This window comes from Pithys albifrons, chromosome 1 (assembly GCF_047495875.1).
Source record: "Pithys albifrons albifrons isolate INPA30051 chromosome 1, PitAlb_v1, whole genome shotgun sequence".
Lineage (NCBI taxonomy): Eukaryota > Metazoa > Chordata > Aves > Passeriformes > Thamnophilidae > Pithys > Pithys albifrons.
Window position 1 is genome coordinate 70,278,534 of NC_092458.1, and position 18,952 is coordinate 70,297,485.

At 41.9% G+C, this 18,952-nt stretch overlaps 1 protein-coding gene across 2 annotated transcripts in view; it reads left to right on the plus strand.

The window, feature by feature from the left end:
• ARHGAP20 (Rho GTPase activating protein 20) overlaps nucleotides 1-15,272 on the plus strand; it is a 68,458-nt gene extending 53,186 nt beyond the window's left edge. For both annotated transcript variants that reach the window (XM_071571293.1, XM_071571302.1), the window contains exons 10-15: nucleotides 4,059-4,237; nucleotides 7,172-7,333; nucleotides 8,929-9,038; nucleotides 9,967-10,156; nucleotides 10,588-10,699; nucleotides 12,284-15,272. In XM_071571293.1, coding sequence (XP_071427394.1) covers nucleotides 4,059-4,237; nucleotides 7,172-7,333; nucleotides 8,929-9,038; nucleotides 9,967-10,156; nucleotides 10,588-10,699; nucleotides 12,284-13,377 — 1,847 coding nt within the window. In that variant the 3' untranslated portion in view covers nucleotides 13,378-15,272. The remainder of the gene's footprint in view (nucleotides 1-4,058; nucleotides 4,238-7,171; nucleotides 7,334-8,928; nucleotides 9,039-9,966; nucleotides 10,157-10,587; nucleotides 10,700-12,283) is intronic.
• Nucleotides 15,273-18,952: the final 3,680 nt, after the last annotated feature.

Sequence of the window (18,952 nt, forward strand, 5' to 3'; positions counted from 1 at the left end):
AAGACAGAATCCCTCCCCTGCAATTTTTTGTCAGTCTATTAGCTGAGCTTCTCTCTGTAGCTCTTGCTATGCTCTGCAGCAAGGCAGAGGGGTTTTGTGGTTCAGGAGTCAAGACTTCGCTTCGCCACAGAATTCCCATGCAACATTTGGCATCATCCTTTATCTCAATAAGGTACTTAGGACTATACACTACCTCACTGGGACCCTCAAGTGGCAAAGTCTAGACATGTACTTGAGTACCTAGATGAGGTGAGCGGATAGAACTTCTTTATTCCAGTACTCTTTGAGCAAAATGAAGAAAATGTTTTATTCTGCCTTTGGCCTTGATCTTGCAAAAATATGAGCACCTGCTCTCTGTTGTGCACTCTGTTGTCAACAACACAATGACTGTGCACTGCTCATGATAAAAGAAATAAGGAGATCTTTACAGGATTGGAGCATTAGACTTAGGGCAAGGATACATCCCATGGTGTGTTTTAAATGTGCTTAACACACTGACATAATCAGTTCATTTAGGAGCTCTGCCCTACTTCACCATTAATGACTGTATCATAAAAAATAACATGCACAGTGTTAGCTTATGCATTCCCCAGTAGCTAAGATCTCCCACAGTATATTAATAAAATCCATTTGTAATGTTTTTAGACAGTAAATATAGGGAAGGTATACTAGTGTCTATTGTAAAATATTCTGGAAATTGATTACATTTTATATATATTAATTTCCTTTCCACATGCCTTCATCCCTCCACCTTCACAGTAATTTGTATCACATATTACTTCATGGCATGTTTCAAGAATGAGGCAATCTAGCAAAGGGTGTAATTAGGTTTACAGAGCCTGCTTTGGCAGCTGATGTTGACTGGCAACAGAAAATAGAAATGCAAATCAGGCCTGTAGAGTTCTAATGCAGATGTGTTATCATCAGTGCTGTGCAAGCTGCAGGAGAGGAGGTGAGGCTGTCTTGGGGCAGCAGAAACCTAGGGCAGCCTGCAGGTCATGCAGAGGGATTGCACTGGATGGGAGAAAGGCTTTTAGTCAATTCACCTTTTCTTCTTTCATCAGACAAAACCTTTTAAAGTGATGTATAGTCTGACTGCTAGCAGAGCAGGTTATCTCACATACAGCACTGTTTATTGTGCTCTTCCTAGCTCCTTCTCACCTATTTCGGTCTTGAAAAGTGGCAAAAGTTACCTGTGTGCAAGGCAAGGCTCTGATCTGCCTTTAGGCTCAGATTCAGATCAGCAAGCCAAAATGTGTGTGTTGTTGGTTAACTGCTAAGCACACTGTCACATACAGGGCAGATTTACAGAGAGTGGCGTCTGTAACCCCACATTTCACTGCCACTTGCTGTACTGTTCTGCCTCCCATCTCTTCCCTGCATTGATACCACTATGCTGGGCATGCTGTGCTTTCTGCAGGCAGCGAGGAGCAGCTGCCCAGCTTCACCAGTGTGTGCCAGGGTTAGGCAGCAGTGTCTGTGCTGACAGGCAGGCATGACTGACAACTGGCTGTCATGTCAAATAAATAGCTGTGTGGACACCAGCTGTGGTGGTGTAGTTGCATTAGCTGTCCTGGCAGGATGGTTAAAAAAAGTATAGGAGAATTTATTGTGTGGAAGAACTGAAGTGTTTGTCACCTCTCCTGTGTAGCCTTTCCATGTGTAACCAGAATGGTCATCTACTTGTTAAACATAGCCATTAAGTAATGCTCATGGGCAAATGTCTAAAAAGTATCATACTTATTTGCTTAAAGTTTAATTTGAAACTGCTGCCAGTGGCTACTCTGTAATCCAAATTATTATTTAATTGTCTGTTAGAAAACAAAGTTTCAACAAATTAGTCTCAATACAGAAAGGAGGTCTTTGAAAACTGTTTGACAGTTAAGGGTTTGATCAGAAAAGATGCTACACTGTTAACTAGATCTGAAGTTTTATTTAGAAGTTTCTGAATAGTTTCAAGAAGAGGAAATGCCACTTCAATGACTGGGACACTATCTATGAATGGAAATTCCCTTCATGTAAAATATGAGCAGAAGAGATGGCTGCTGTGAGCTCTGAGCAAAGTCTTCCATCAAATCAGTATTGCCTTTTTTCTGATTCTGGCCTAGAATAATCCACCAGAGCAGGATCCTGAGGTTTTTGTAAGGAAGTACTTCAGCAGAGCAATAATTAGTGCCTGTCTTGGCTACTCTTTCACTTAAGACTTCTCAACCCCTTTGAAAAAGAAATCCAAAAAGGATGAGTTTTCCTGTTGTTCAGTGAATGTTAGGTTTTTAAGAGACATGGCATTTCATTGCTGTACATCAGTTTTTGGTTTCTGCCCTGGTATGTTGAAGAACACTGGTTAAGATTTCCTTCCTGTCCTCAAAGATAGCTGCAGTTAGTTACAATTACCCCTTGCTCACACTGTCAGTTTGAGACATGGCTTTTAAGAGGCGACCAAAAAGTTAGAGACTAAGAAGAGTTCCTAATTTTAATACCCCTTTTTTGTCCACTTCTGCCATTCTTTGTTCTCCAAAATAGCATCTTTTCTTAATTTCTACTTCCACCGAGACCTACAAAATTGATAGAAAAAAACACTTGTGTATATTTGCCATCATGTGACTATAACTCCAAGTGAAGCAAACCTTATTTCAGCTCATCTGAAAGAAAAAAATGTTGTTTTGAAAGTTACAGGTTAGTTATGTTCTCCCAAAACATGACGTATCGACTAAAGCCTTAGACACTGCCAGACTTACACTTCTTAAAATGTATATCCTCATTATATTTTATGAAAAGGATTTTTCATCAGGCTTCCACATTCATATGTTCACATTTTGAATTAAACTGTAACTTTTCACCCTGTAAGCATCTAATGAAAAGACTTCCACCCATTCCCAAAGGGAACATGATCTGGAATGGAATGGCGTATAATGAAAATCCCTCTCTGAGTTAAAAAAACAGTTATAAAAAGTATGGGAGAGAATAAAGTATCAGAAAGGAAAATCTGATATTGTTTTGCAAGCCTTGCTTCTGCCCTCCACCACAGCAGAGAGTAAAATGTTTGACCAGGTGGAAGAATGACCTAACAAAAAAGTGTATAGGGGAGGCAAGCAACTAAATCAGTGCTGGTTCGTTTTGAGTACACCTTGAAAAGGAAAAATATATCAGAATAAGTCTTTCCCAGTTAGCGTTTCTATCATAAACTGTCCCTGCCTCCTCCCTCCTTAGCAGTAGCCTGCGCTGTTAGGAGACTTTACACTGTCTGATGTTGAGAAAGGTCATATGAAAAAAATACCTTTTTGTATCCCAATACCAGTATTTCCTTCTTTGTACACAGCAAATAAGAGAATAAGAGCTTCAGTTAGTGGTGGTCTTTTGATATCTCATGAAATATGCTAAAATTAAGACAAACAGAGCCCATCAGTGATTCGGCAGCATGCTGAAATGCCATCTGGAAGGCATTGATTAAAAAACAAGCACTGTCTCTGCGCCATGATCAGCAGACACTTGGAATGAGGACAGTAATGATACTCTCGTGTTGCAGATAAGACAGCAGAAACAGTGTTTTTTCCTGATCTGAAAACATCTCACTCCATTAGTTTATTTGCTGGTGTTACTTGTGGGGAGAGTGGGTGCTCTCCGTCATTGCCAGGGGAACTAGGATGTCTCTGGACAGCAAGCCAAGATGAGGACAGTGGACACCTTCTTTTCCAAAGAAGGTCCGAGGGTTTGCTCCTGTGGGTGGAAAATGAGTTACTTATCAGAGTCCAGTTCTGTGTGAAGTCAGCAGGCTGAGGTTTGCCACCCTGCACTTGGTGGTAAGTGCTGACACTGGTCCAGCACTGCAGTGCAGATCCTGTATCCTCTTCAGGGCATGAGTAAGGCAACACATTCTCCACACACACACACGCACACACACAGGTATGTGCATGGTGGATTAGGCTTAGTTGCATGCCAAGTAGTTGATTGAGTTCATGACATTTTTTCCTTGGAAACCATAGCAACCACCAAAAACCAAATACTGGAACTAGAATTGAAATGCATTTTTTCTAATAAACACCTTTCTCTTTCCCCAGACTTAAGCCAAAAGTCATTTAAAAGGAAAAGATCTATCATAAACTGGGCTTTTTGGCGTGGCCCAGGCACTCACTTGGACAATGCACCCGTCTCCACAACATCTGCTGCTCCTGGGAAGCTCTTTGGCCTCCTGCTAACAGCCATCTGTGAGGATGACAACCTGCCCAAACCTCTTTTGGTGAGTCCCAGACTCATGGTTGAGTCTTACAGTGGTGGAATTTCTTTGTGTAGTAAATGAGAACATGTTTGTAAATCGGATATTGAAATTACCCAAGAAAGAAAGCAGAAAGGTTTCCAAAAGGAAACCTCATTTGTGGTTCTCAGTGAGAACTTTGGTTTTTAATATATGCTGTGGTCAGGCTTAGTTTAAAACATCTTGAGAAATATATGTGATCAGTCTGCTGCTCTGGGCTGTTTCTTCTTTATAGCCCCTGTTATAAGGCTGGTTCCCTAATCCTCACTTATGCAGTGTAAATAAATGCCACGTTCACATATACTTTTTAAACCACTCCCAAGATCTCTATAAAATCCCCAAATCCATAAATGTGTCATCTACTGTCCCATATAGACAGCCTACGCGTGCATAAAATTACCACCTGCCCATACCTAGGCAGTTTCAGAGCCTTTCTTGAGGGCATTCCAGGGCAGAGAAGCACTCTGAGTCCTCATTTGTGATCCGACAGCACCACTGCAAAAACAGGTGGAAATGCAGAGGCTACAGAGCCTCTTTTCATCCTGTCTTGAGAGACCTCTGGTGCTGTGGGTGCTCTCAAAACCAGTCTAGGAACATGAAAAAGGTTGTCCGAGAGCCCATTCCTAGGCATAACTAAGACATATAAGTGGCATTTTTGGTCAGAACTGAGGGCTGCCCTGTTATCAGTGCAGCAGTCAAAGTATTTACAGAGTTGGAGTGAGCCTCGCAGGATTGGGCCCTGCATCCTAATGGCCCGACTTTTGGCTAGAAAACTTTGCCAGAGCCCCACTGAAATCAGTGGGGCTACACCAGTTTACAAGAAGAGATGTTTTGTCTACTAAGCTTGTCCTTGATGTGCTGCTTTATCACTGCCTGAATAGTGAATCATATAAGGACTTTTCAGGTCTTTGAATAGTGTGGGTTTGTTATTTTCTTTTGAGGGAGAAGTGTGCATTTTTATAATTTAGGTTATTTTAAAAAAGCCCTCCAGAGATGGACTGTAAGAATATGAATATCTGATCCCTCATGCTCTGTGTTTAAGAGATGAGCCAATGCTGCATATCAGAAACTGCTCCAAAACATAAATATTAGTAAATTTTTATCTGAAAAAAATCCCAAGAGTTACTAAGAATAGAATCATAGCTTGGTAGACTTCATGCTTTGAATCTTAAACATTGCATTTATGCCACAAAATGTAATTTAATTCTGAACTCACACATCATCTATGGAGAATGGAATACTGGGGACTGTGTGGGATTTACCTGCAAGAGAAGGAAAGTATTACAGATGAATGTTGCAGGTGTGTTTGATATCTCTGCTTCAGAGGCTACTTTCACAGCTGAAGGGTGCTCTTTTAGCCACTGCCACACTAAATTGTCTTGTACCATTAACTTCATTCCTGTAATTTTGTCTGGGTTTGCTACTTTAACACAAACTTCCCACCTTTATCTTGTAGATATTTTGTGCAAAATACATTTGCAAAGTGTTTGTTCACGTGCTAATATCCTGTTGTGTGGGACTCAGCCTGTTTTGACGGCAGAGCTCTAAATTCCTGCAAAGAAAATGAAAATGCTGACACAAGTCCTGCTGCCATGAGAGTATTTGCACTTACATGAATTCTCAGCCTTCAACATCTGGAAGAATGAGAAAGAAACATTAAAGAAGAAAAGTAAAAATAATAGTTTCAATTAGACTTACTTGCACTGCTGTATGTCAAGAAGACCTACCTTACAGCCCAGACTAGGAAAGTCCCCAGACCCCACTTCTTAGCCATTACTGTTCAGTAATTCACTTTAATGATGATAGACTCTCCCCCAGTGTCCCTTTTCTTGCCATCTCTTTTGATAACTTGGTCTTCAGACCACTGTGTGCATACACATAATACCAGAGAAGGTCTGCATGTGTTTCTCCTGTGGAAGAGATAAACATGACAAGTTCTGTATCGCTTGGAGCAGGCCTGCAAGAGGTGACTGGAATGTCTGGGAGATGACCCACAGGAGACTGCAGAGAAATAAGCATCTGGCAAATATCATGTGCATATTACCCCAGAAGAAGTTTCAGCATTTCCTATTCTGCTTGTTTTCCTCTTTTATTTAGCAGAAGCAATGAGTCGCTCCTATTACTGTAAAAGCTAGGCAGGAATCTGCTTGCTTTCCCTTTTCTTTTAAATATCTTATGTAGTAAGCTGCCTACTTGTTTAATTCTTGCAGCTTCTTTAGCTTCAGAGGAGCTGTAAGCTGAGCTTTAGCCCCCTCTGGGTGACCTCCCAGGCAGGAACACCTTGCCCCAGAGGTGATCCCTCTGACAGCCCTGAGCTGTTTGCGGAGTACACAACCACTCACGAGCAGCAAAGGGAGTAAAAATCTGACACTGATCTGCTGTAGAAGTGCAGATAGATATTAACAAACAAAACAATTTCTGCCTTAGATAAAAATCTATGTTTTTTCAGACATCAGCAGTGGAACAGAAGTCTTTCTCTGGTCAGTGATAATATTGACCACAGTGATGAGTAGTGAGGGTCTTGTGTCTTCTTATAAAGTGGTGTCTGTCTGAGGCCACTGCCAGATGCAGAGCTTTGAGTTAAGTAGACCGCTCTCCTTTTCTCATACCACAATGTTTATATATTTAAATGACTTGACTGAAACTTGCACAAGTCCTGGAAGATCCTGCAGGAAGTTAGTGCTCAGCAGTGGCAGCACGGGATTTCTGAGATTTTCCAAAATGAAAGCCCCAGGTCACAGCTTTGCTGTGCAGTTTGGGCATGGTTTGGAGGGTGAGCCTTGACTTGTGTTTGATTTCTGAACTTTTTTAGGACTCAAAGGTTTTTATCTGTGGCCAAAGTGGTAAAACTACATTTTAGTGGCACAGGACAATAAAATGTATTTATGAGAAATCCTCTCTACCTTCTAATTTTTTTAGGACATGCTTTCCCTTCTTTACCAAGAGGGCCCTTCCACCAAGGGTATTTTCAGACGCTCTGCAAGTGCAAAAACCTTCAAAGAGCTTAAGGAAAAGCTTGATTCAGGCACTGAAGTGGACCTAGCATGTGAATCCATATTTGTGACTGCATCTTTGTTTAAGGTATGTGAAGAATGTTCCTTTCTCCCTTTTTGGCTGAGAGCAGCACAGATCCTGTGCACAGGCAAGCAGGGCTTTTCTGCAGGGAGATGCCCAAAGAGGAATTGGTGGGCTGAATTAAGAAGAATGGGCTGGCACAATAATGTTGTGAGGATCTCCAAAGGTGTTTACCACTGAATTAGGATGAGGAAGAGAATAGCCAGCTTGTTTTCCTGATGGCTTTCCCGAGGGCTCTGTAACAACCTGGTTCTGTTACTCTCTTTATCTCTGCACACGAAATACTAAAAATGCATGTTTGCAGACCTGTTTCCTCATGTCTCAGTAATACCCTACACTACAAACCTTGGTCAGTTTACAGTGTTGCCATAAACATTTAGATTTTTTTCCATGCATTATGTTTTCTTTCAATCTTGTATGTTAAAACCAATGTTCCTTGTGCAAAAAAGCGTCATAGTGATGCCGTGAGAGACCCCAACAAAACAGGACTCTGAGCCAAGTTAGTGTGGGATAAGATAAAAGTGAGTCCTTTAATATCAGGCCGAGGGCCCACAGGAATACATATCAACACACCCCTGAACACTGGTTTCAATGGTTTGTATAATATGGTCTACCCAATCCCCAGTTCACACATCTCTCGATCCAGCCTTGATCTCACCCCCTTAGGATTTGAGTCTGGGGTCAGTGGGACCCTCTGTTCTTCATTTTTGTCTTCCTCAGCACACATAGGGCTCTTGGAGCTTTTCCAGTGTTTTTAGACACAAGGTTGGTGGCTCGTGTTTATGTCTCATTCTGCAGGCCTTTCTGATAGTCTTAAGTTTTTTACCTTGGAAAGAGTCTAAACAACTAAAAGAATTTGAGCTACTGATATGTGGGATAGGTTGGCATGTATAAACATTGAACTTAAGCTGTTAGACATATTAGCGCACTAAATCTACATTTTACTACAGTTACAAGTACTTCTAAAATCTGTAAAAATGAAAAAATCAAAAAATCTAAAACCCTTTGGTATCAGGAGCTTTCCTTACCCTAGCTTGTTTGGGAAGCTGGGATTTGGGTTTCTTCCTAAGCTGCAACAGTGCCCTGACAGTGGTTGAGCTATTAGGAAGAGGAGCAGCAAGACTATCCATGACTAGCGTAAGTACTCCATTACCAAAAAGGATTGATTAGGGCAAGGAAGGTAGGGATGCCTTGGAGTGCTTATGGTCTGGACGTATTGGAGCTTGTCAGTTAAGGAGAAGAAACAGGGACTACAGATGAAATTAAGTGATGAGTGAAGACAGACATCATGCAACATCAAAATACCTGGTCTCACTGCAGATGTTTTAGTTCAGCAGTCTCAGATGAAACATCCAAATACCCCTATTTTGACAGAAAAGGGTAAGGAAAGGGCAAGAAAATATTCACTTTAAGGATAATCTAAAGTACTTCTTTATCTCGGATGATTTTCTTCTGCTTCTGGTTGCTGTGTATAATAATATGCTTGTCAATGAGTGCCGTTCCACAGCTACATCCTCTTTTATCTGTGTATTTTATTCCTACTCCCTCACGTGCTCCAGAACAGCTGTTCATGTGTTTTGTTCTTTTTTTCTCTTGATAAGGATTTTCTTCGCAACATCCCAGGCAGCATTTTGTCATCCCAGCTCTGTGATAAGTGGGTCTCTGTGCTGGAGCAAGGAAATAATGAAGAGAAGATAAAAAGCATACAAAGGTAGAGTTACTTATATTCTCTGCCTTTTTTTCCTATAAATGCATATCCCAGAATGCAGAATCACAAATATTCAACTTGCAATTAATTTTTTTTTAAATAGATGCTAAAAGTATCTTTATATATGACAGAACATTCAAATATGTATATATACTTAAGCAATTGTTTGTATGAGAGAATTTTCTGACTCTCCTTTGTCCCACTTTTCTGCCTTTTGTGGATATCAGTAAATAAATTTAATATCCTTTCATGAAAAAAACAAACCAACTTATATTATTTGTAAATATACTGTCCAAGATCTGAATTTCTGCCTGATGTCAAATCCAAAACCACCTGCAGGGAACTTTGGAGTCCTGGGTGAAAGTGAAGCTGAAGTCAGTTCCTCATACAGTTCCCCTCATTCATCTCAAATTTTAGTAACAATTCTGAAGCCAAGGTGGAATTGTGAATGAAATGCTGGAGCATAGTGACAAGGGAAGCCTCCATCCTTGCAGGTGCTATAAAACAGAAAGTAGGCAAAGTTTATGTCATGGGCAGCAGAGCTTTGTACACTGGCTGACCTCACACGTGCTTACACACATACATACTTAAGGCAACTAGATGGCATGGAGAGACAGCTGAACTGTTTGGTTAAGTGAACAGTAAATTATCAGGCAACTTGGGTGAAGTGCAGTTTCATAGCATACATTGTACTTGGTTCATTAGTTGGACAGAGCATAATTTTAATTATGTGTTACAGTGTTTGCTGTCGTACCAGAAAACTGTTCAGAGACACAGTGAGGGAAAGCAGCTGAGCAAGAACACCTCTTTGACACACTCCCTGCTTTAATCAGTGGACCAAGTTACCCTATTTCTGTATTTCCCTTACCTTGACTTGTGTGTATCTATGAAAAATGGTCACTAACTTGAAGAATTACATTTGTGTTTTCAGGTTAATAGAGCAGCTCCCCAGAGCTAATGTTGTTCTCTTACGTTACATCTTTGGCGTGCTGCACAGTATAGAAATGAGATCTGAAGAGAACCAGATGAATGCATTTAATCTGGCTGTTTGCATTGCACCTAGCCTGCTCTGGCCTCCTGTATCCTCCACTCCTGATATAGAAAGTGAATTTATAAAAAAGGTAAGAGACATTTAAGTGCAGTAAGAAAACAAACAACCTTCTTCCTGTTCAACCAGGCTGTTGGTTACAAATGTGGAAACAGTCAGTACCTCTTCAGGTCAGGATTTGTCCTCTTTTCAGGGCTCCAGGAACATTCATCTATCCATTCTCACAATCTACCTGGAAGAAGTGGGGGGAGATCATAAAGCAATACCCAGTGCATTAGCAAAGTGCTTCCCTCTCAGAAAGATCTGTGGTTGTGGTGACCTCGGAACAGGAGAGAGTAGAAATGGAAAAGATGTGCACAATGGTGTATACCAGGATATTTTATCTGGGTCCAGGAGACTGAGAGAGTAGTTCCTGCTCCTGTTTCTCGTCTCTGTGGTGAGCTTGCTCTAAGTCCAGTAATAGAAAATCTGACAAGACATCTCTCTCTCATTGCTTTGTTGCAGATTTCTAGTCTGGTACAGTTCCTCATTGAGAATTGCTGCAGGATTTTTGGAGATGAAATTACCTCCCTCTTTGGAGAAATACTGATGACATGCAAGAGAGAGAACAGCTCAGGTAATATAGATGGATGTTTTGATCCCCTTAAGATGGCTAAACTCAGCCAGAAAAAAGATCAGTATATTCCATGGAAGAATGCTGTTCCCTCTCCATGTGGTGTTCCCAGATACTGCTGTTCTCTTTGCTCTGCCCAAAGGATTGGTCATAAAAACTGATTCAACTTACCACAGACCTGGGCCATATTACAAAATGCTCTCACAAATATTCTCTTGCTCCTCTACCAGTCATCTGAGCCACTATGGTAAAAAAAGAAGGAAGGGGAAACAAAGTTAAAAAATGAAAAAGTCTGGAGAAAGGTTCATCTTAAGTCTAGAACTTTTGCCTCAGCCTCCAGAATATCAGGAAGGCAGTGACCAACAATGGTTATAATACAGCTGTCATGTCACACCATTATATTAGGACTGAAAATATCTATTCTTTACTATCAAAAGAGAGAGATCTCCAGAGATCTCCAGAATTTCAATGGGACATCCAGATTTTGCTACTAGCACAGAAAAGTCATGGAACTGATGACTGAAATTGTCTGACAGACTAGTTGACAGAACTTTTTGGATTATCATTAATGCTCTTTTTCTCTCCAGCTCTGTGACAGCACTGATTTTGACTGAAGTTTTGTGTCTTTCCTTAAAATATTTCAAAAGCAGCATTTTTGTAAAATAAATTTTGTCACAGCCGGCCTATGCTGAAAGGGGTAATGGCACTTGCATCGGCATGGCTGTTCTGAGCTCCTTATGCTCTGCCTCCCATGAGATTTGGTGAAATCCAGTGATATTTGGCTTGCCCCCTCCCCAGGAGTGAAGTACATGGGATCTACTGTGCTGGGATGTGCTGGGACTGAGAGCTCAGATCCACGATAGGTTATGGCAGCTGAACAAGTTTTGAGGCACGCACTGAGGTGTGTGTGTGACTGCCCATGTGTGAAATGTGTCTGCTGAAAATGTGAGATAACTCAGGTTAGACTGGCCTGGAGCAAAAGAGACTTAATGTAATTCCAATTATCGCAGATACAAGATAGGACCCAGGTGTGCACTGCTCAGTGGAAGTGAGGTGACTGTTTAAACTCAGACTAAAACTTCACAGTGTTGCTCTTAAAAATATTGTATTTTCTGGAACACCACAGAAATACGAAGTATGCCGTGTTTTCTTCATTTGTCTGAAAGAAGTAAAGAAAGGTTAAATGTTGTTTTCAATATTCAGTAATGAAAAGAAAAAATCAATAATTTGCCAGTTAAATATATGTACATATGTAATTGTTTACAGCTAGATTATCTGCTACTAAAGTTCCCCACTTAGAACAAACAAACCAAACCAATAAAAGCACAGCAAAAAAAACCCCTAACCCTTATTTGTGCCGTTATCCTGTATTTCTTGACTGAATTGCAGCTTAGCACTCACTAGAGCTTTTCCATTTCAAAATTAGACAGTACTTTTTTCTGAAATTATTGGTATTTCTGCGTAAAGAATGTTTGAAGTGCAAATGCTCCTGAAAGTAAGGGACACTTGCCAAAAAAAAAAAAAAGAGCTGCTTGTCTATGGGGTGGTTCAGTCACTGGTGTGTTAACACTTCATTTGTTCTTGCAGATGTTGCTTCTCTCCATCAGAATGATTCTTCCTATGACAGCCTGGAAAATGAGGCGAATGATGAAGCTGATTCTTCTTCTAGTGACTGGATTAGAACCCGTGATCAGGATAACAGAAGCAGGGAGTCTGTCTTCACTCTGAGCGATGGTGATTCGGAGCAGACAGAGGTGGATGAAATACAGAGCGAGGCCAAATCGAAGCAGTTGGCAATTTCTGTTGACAAGCACCTGAAGTTTTCATCACAAGAAAACTCAGAGAATGAGTCTCTGTGCTCTGGTGCACTGGGTTTCTCCTTGGCAGCTACCTCAGGTGCTCTCAAACCTTTGAGGAGGCACAGGCGCTCCTCAGAGCCTGCAGTTGCCCTCCTTGCCTCCAGTTTTGTCCACATTGATGATGGTCTTGAGAAGGCAACACGCAAAGCCAGCTGTGATGTTGTCCTGTCTCAGGAAGATGAAGACTATCTCTGTCAGCTTCAGTCGTTGCAGATGGAGAGGCAAAAGCTGAGCAATCAGAGCTTTATTATAGGGATTAATGTTGGTAAAAGTGACAACACAAACCAAAACATTGAAAGGAAAGATGTTTCCCATTGTCTCCTGCCTCCAACGCCAGAGGGATTAAATATTTGCTCAGGATTTAGCTCTTCTAGCCAGTCTTCTTCTGCAACATCTCCCTCTGTGTCATCAATTTGCTCTATGGACAGTGCTTTCTCTCACTTTTCAGACCAGACTCTGTTTACTCTAAGCGAAATCTCCTGCCCTTTTGACAGCACTTTTCAGTCGCTAAAGAAACATGAAGACACTGCTGCTGCTGTGGCTGGTGACTATTTGGTTATGCCCACCAAGGCACCACCATCTCCACAACCTGCGTCTGACACTTTGTCTGAGGGGGGCTTGGTGGAACCCAACAGCAGGCCAGCACCCCTGAAACCTACTGATGGAGTTCAGGGCTATTTGATTAAATCTAAAATTCAACCATTGCCTCTGAAAGTCACAGAAAGAGACAGTCATCATGATGAAAGAGGTGGTCTAGAAAAATATTACAGCAATTCAAAGTTTAAAGAGACTGACCAAAGCTTTTTTGCAGAGGAATCTTAGTGCTTAAAATAAACACCATAAAGAAAATGCCTTTGGTGTTAATGTGTGTTCATTTTAAGTTTAACATCCAGGTTGTTCAAATTTAATTGAGCAGTCCCCAGACTCACAAGTTTTCTTGTTTTAGGAAACTTTTTGAGTAATGTTCTGACATAAAGCTTTGCAAGAACATTGTAAGAATAATAAAAATTGCTAAAAAGCAAGCAAATGGAAATCTCCTGAAAATCTGGAAGGGACCCAGGAGGTGACTTAGGCCAGTGCCCCGTTCTCTGACCCTGCCATGGCAGTGGGGTGCCTGCTGGGCCTCTCCCCTTGACCACTCGAGTGTTGAGCCTTGCAGATGTAAGTCCCAGTCCTTTGTGCTTTTGATGTAGTGTGCAAAGTCAGCATAGATTCCATAACTGTGGTATTATACTACTGTTCTGAAACTGATAAATATTACTTTCATTGTCCTCCAAGGAGTGTGTTGTTTTCTGTATGTTTATACGGTATGTTTGATAGGTGTAGTTATTCCTTTCACACTGCAAAGGAAAGAAAAAAGTAAGTTCAAAATATTTAAAGAGAAACGCAGAAGCTTGTAACTAACACCTTGCAACTCTGTGTGTTTCATTTATTGTGCTTTGTTGGCTGTTCTGTTCATGTTTAAGTTGTGGATAGTTTCTTAACATTGCTGTAAATGGCATTGTGTATTATTGCAAGCAGAACACATGTAATTTTATTATGCAGCATCTAAAACATAGAAGAATCACAGAATTGTGGAATGGTTTGGGTTGGAAGGGATCTTAAAGGTCATGTAGTTCCAACACCTCTGCTATGGGCAGGGACACCTTCCGTGGGACCAGGTTGCTCAGAGCCCCATCCAGCCTGGTCTTTAACCCTTCCAGGGATGGGGCAGCCACAGCTTCTTGGGTCAACCTGTTCCAGTGCTTCCCCACTCTCTGAGTAAAGAATTTCTTCCTAATATCTAATCTAAATCTGCACTTTTTCAGTTTAAAACCATTGCCCCTTGTCCCATCACTATCTTCCCATATAAAAAGTCATCTCTCCATCTTTTTATAAGCCCCCTTAAGGTACTGGAAGGCTGAAGTGAGGTCTTCCTGAAGCCTTCTCTTCTTCAGTCTTAACAACACCAACTCTGTCAGCATTTTCTCACAGAAGAGGTGTTCCTTTCCTCTAATATTCTTTGTGGCCCTCCTCTGGGCCCCTCCTAACTGATCCATGTCTTTCCTGTGCTGGGGACCCCAGAGCTGGATCCAGTGCTCCAGGTGGGGTTTCACCAGAGTGGAATAGATGGGCACAATCCCCTTCCTCAACCTGCTGGCCATGCTGCTTTTGATGCAGCCCAGGACACAACTGGCTTTCTGGGCTGAGAGTGCACATTGTCACCTCATGTCCAGCCTCTCATCCACCAGCATCCCCAAGGTCTTCTCCACACGGCTGCTCTCAAAGAGTTCTCCCAGTCTGTACCCATATCTGGGATTGTCCCGATCCGGGGCAAGGTGCAGTACCTTGCCCTTAGACTTGTTAAACCTCATGAGATTCCTATGGACCCTCTTTTTGAGCTTATCCAGGCCCCTCTGGATGGGATCCTGTCCTTCTGTTGTGTCAACTGCTCCTCTCAGCTTCGTGTTATCTGCAAACTTGCTGAGAGTGCACTCGATGATCTCACTGTCTGTGTCATACATCATATAATATATTAAAGTAATGCATTATCTAAATGCTTTGAGTTTGTATAATATATCCTGTTCAATTTTGCTATTATATATGTTCTGAAAAAAATGTGTATTTTTGTACTTGCAAAAAACTGCTGCTAATTTTACAAGTTCTGTTTTGTGGTTACAGCACTGGTATTGATGTGTATGCATTCAATGCTATCTATTAAATATTATTTGTTATGTCATAAATTCAATTTATATTCTGTGTAATTTTTTTATGTGTCAGTTCTACAAGCTTTTGCTGAAGCAAAAGTCCCAGTGATGCCACTGCAAATCTTTTTCCTCTCCTTTGGGTGGCATAATTCATGCTGCTTGGCATCATCCTGTGGACTTTTGTAAATTTTAGTAATATTCAAACAAGAATTGCTAGTTGTAGTCTCTTCATCTATAAGTAGGATGGTGCTTTCAGCTAATGGCATGCAATTAACAGTGCAAGGTCAAGAGAGCTCTTTGGGGTAATAGGTATAAGGGTTGGGAGGAAGGGAAGGAGGGGAGCAAGCCACTGGATAAGACCAAGATTTTTTGTATTTTATCAGCAGTGTTATAGAGAAAGTAAGAATGGCAGGACTAAACTAGACACATCTGAGTGTGTGCATGCATACAATGCTTCTGGAATTTCAGTGATTGTTTCCTTAGCGTTCTGTTTCCAAAAGCCTTCCCCAGCTACAGTTAATACTGGCCAGCATTGGAGTTTCAGATCCTGTTCTGCTTAATTATGCTTCCTAGAGGTGCTGGTGCTCCTAAGTCACTCACATTTCTGAAAAATGTAAATAAACACTGTCCAGTGCACTAAGCTGTTCCCAAGTATTATCAGCATAACAGGCTTTTAGCTCTGTATGAAGCAGAATGGATACTCTCAGGCAGATGTGAACAAGGGAGGAAAGTCTGCTAACAAGGTTAGAAATACCTTTGCTTGAAAATATAGACTCAGACGGCTATTATTTTGGGCTCTAATCCTGCAAATGTTGTAAGCAAAACTGCATTTGTGGAGACCCACGTAATGCAATAAGCCATCATGCACTTAGAGCAATACCAGCATGTACAATTGTGTGCAGACTCGCAGACTTGACTGCAATTTGTTCTTTTTCATAATCAGCTATTTTAATGAAAAAGGTACTATGCAGAATCTCATCTGTAATTGTCACCTTCCAAAGGTTACATACTTTGTATGCATTGTGAGGCCTGCCATCTAATAGCCCTACATATGCATCTCCTTCAAAACAAACAAAAAAAAGATGTATTTTTTAATAAGTCAGCTACTCTGCATTTCTTTTGGAAACAGTATATTGCTGCACTGCCAAGATTACATCAAGGAGCAATACTGATTCATTGCAAAAATAATAAAGCTTTAGAAAATCTCTAGTCTCTGCAAAATAAATGTTCTGTCCTACAAATGGTATCTTCCAGCAAGTCATTTATCTCTGCTGCTCTGAAGAAAGAGTATATCCAAGTGTGCTTCAATGTGAAACAAATTATGTGTCTGCTTTTAAGCTGCAGCTAATGCTGGAGTGTTTTGAGCTTCAAATACACGGTGAACAAGTTGGATGTAGACCCAGCACAATTTAAAATGTACTTCTGTCTTACAAGACATACACGGCTGCTGCACGAGGCATGTTCTGTGACAAGCACAAAAAAGAGCACTGATGGACATCACTGTCTGCAATGCCTTAGTGAGGGAATTAAATGCTGTTGAGATCCAAAATTAATTGTAGTGAACGTTTTCAGAGTGTCAGATGTGACTCTAAACACTGCAGTAAACAGCAGCTTTAGATATGTTGTTGTTGGGAAGCCAGCATTTAATGTAGAGAGATCCCTGCTGCTCTCCTCCTGCACACGCTGGCGAGCTGGAATGAGATCTTGGGTCCAAGTAATATTAAAAATAAAGTTGTAACTTCTTTATGGCTTTGCTCATGGCCTGTGTGGTGGGTTGACCCTGTCTGGGTGCCCACCAAAGCTGGTCTATTGCTCCACTTCTCAGCTGGCCAGGGGAGAAAAATATAAGAAAAGGCTCATTGGGTCAAGATAACTCACCTATTTCTGCCAGGGCAAAACAGACTTGACTTTGGGAAATTGGTTTCATTTACTACCAAACAAATCAGAGTAGGGTAATGAGAAGCAAAAACCTAATTCTTAAAACACCTTCCTCCCATCCCTCCCTTCTTGCTGGGCTTGAGTTCATTTGAAATTTTCTCTACCTCCTCCCTGCCAGTGGCACAGGGGAAGGGGGAATGGGTGCTCCATTCAGTTAATCTTACACTGTCTCTGCCGCTCCTTCCTCCTCAGGAGCAGGCTCCTCACACTTTTCCCCTGCCTCAGCCTGTAGTCCCTCTCATTGGGAGACAGTTCTCCACAAACTTCTCCAATGTGAGTCCTTCCAACAGGCTCCAGTTCTTTGTGAACTGTTCCAACACAGGTCACTTCCATGGGGTGCAGTCCTTCAGGAACAGGCTGCTCCAACATGGGTCCCTTGCAGGGTTGCAAGTCCTGCCGGCAAACCTGTTCCAGCATGGGCTCCTCTTTTCATGGGCCCCTGGTCCTGCCATAAGTCTGCTCAAGTGTGGGCTTCCCATGGGGTCACAGCCTCCTCCAGGCATCCACCTGCTCCAGCATGGGCTCCTCCAGGGGCTGCAGGTGGATCTCAGCTCCCACATGGACTTCCGTGGGTTGCAAGGGCACAGCTGCCTCACCATGGTCTGCACCACGGGCTTCAGGGGAACCTCAGCTCCAGTGCCTGGAGCATCTCCTCCCCGTCCTTCTTCACTGACCTGGGTGTCTGCAGGGCTGTTTCTCTCACATATTCTCACTTCTCTCTCCAGCTGCCCTTGTGCATCTTTTCCCCCTTCTTAACTCTGTTATCCCAGCTGCTGGGCTCAACCTCGACCATCTTGGAGCTGGCTGGCATTGAATCTGTTGGGCATGAGGGAAGCTTCTGGCATCTCACAGACACCACCACCACCACCACCACCCCCCACCCCCATAGCTCTGGCAACCATAACCTTGCTACACAAACCCAGTACATCCTGAGAGATGGTGGTGTGGGAGGGGTGGCCCCAAGGACTGAGCCCCCTCTTCTGCCCTGATTCCAGCAAGGTGCCCCAAACACTGGGGGCTCTAGGCAAGGTCCCACCGAGGTCCTGCTCGCTGTGGGTCAGCACGTCCTCTCCAGCTGCCTGCCTCCATAAACTACAGCGGCTGCTTTGGAGGAAGTGCCCAAGTTTTTGTGACAATTGGTAGGTAAGATGTTTTCCAAATGTTTTCTTCTTTCACAAGGTAGCAAAACCTTGCAGGAAAACAATAGAATAAAAAGAGGACTGAGTTAGAGAAGAAACAGTGGCAGTAACTCCTCATCCACTGCTGTCAAGGGCACAAAACAAAGCAAAGTGACAAATTACCTCACTCACTTGGACTTTCTGATCCACAGGGGTTCATGTTCTTGTTCATAACAATGATCGGCTTGCCTCTGTTTTACAAGTTCTAACCATCATTTCTTTCAGGTAACTTCAGAGACTAATATAATATGAATTTAGAGTAATTTGTCCTCAAACTGCATTGAAAGTTTTTGTCTTTTTTTAGCCCTGGTAAAAGACTTCTGTGCTGGAAATGTCACCATTTGGGTTTTTGAGGGGTTTGTTTGTGGGCTTTTCCATTCTTCTTCATTGATCTCATAAAAGCTACTGCTTTATCCCTGCAAGTTTTATCTTTCCAGAACCGCCCAATCCAGGAAGTGGAAAGACATGTATGATCTACTTCTTGTTTAAGCTAGTTTGTAGAGTTCAAGCAAAATAGATTATAGGTCCAGGGAATGAAGCATGACCTTTAAACTGAAGATGTCTCTATCCATGACTCTGAATCACTGGATTTCT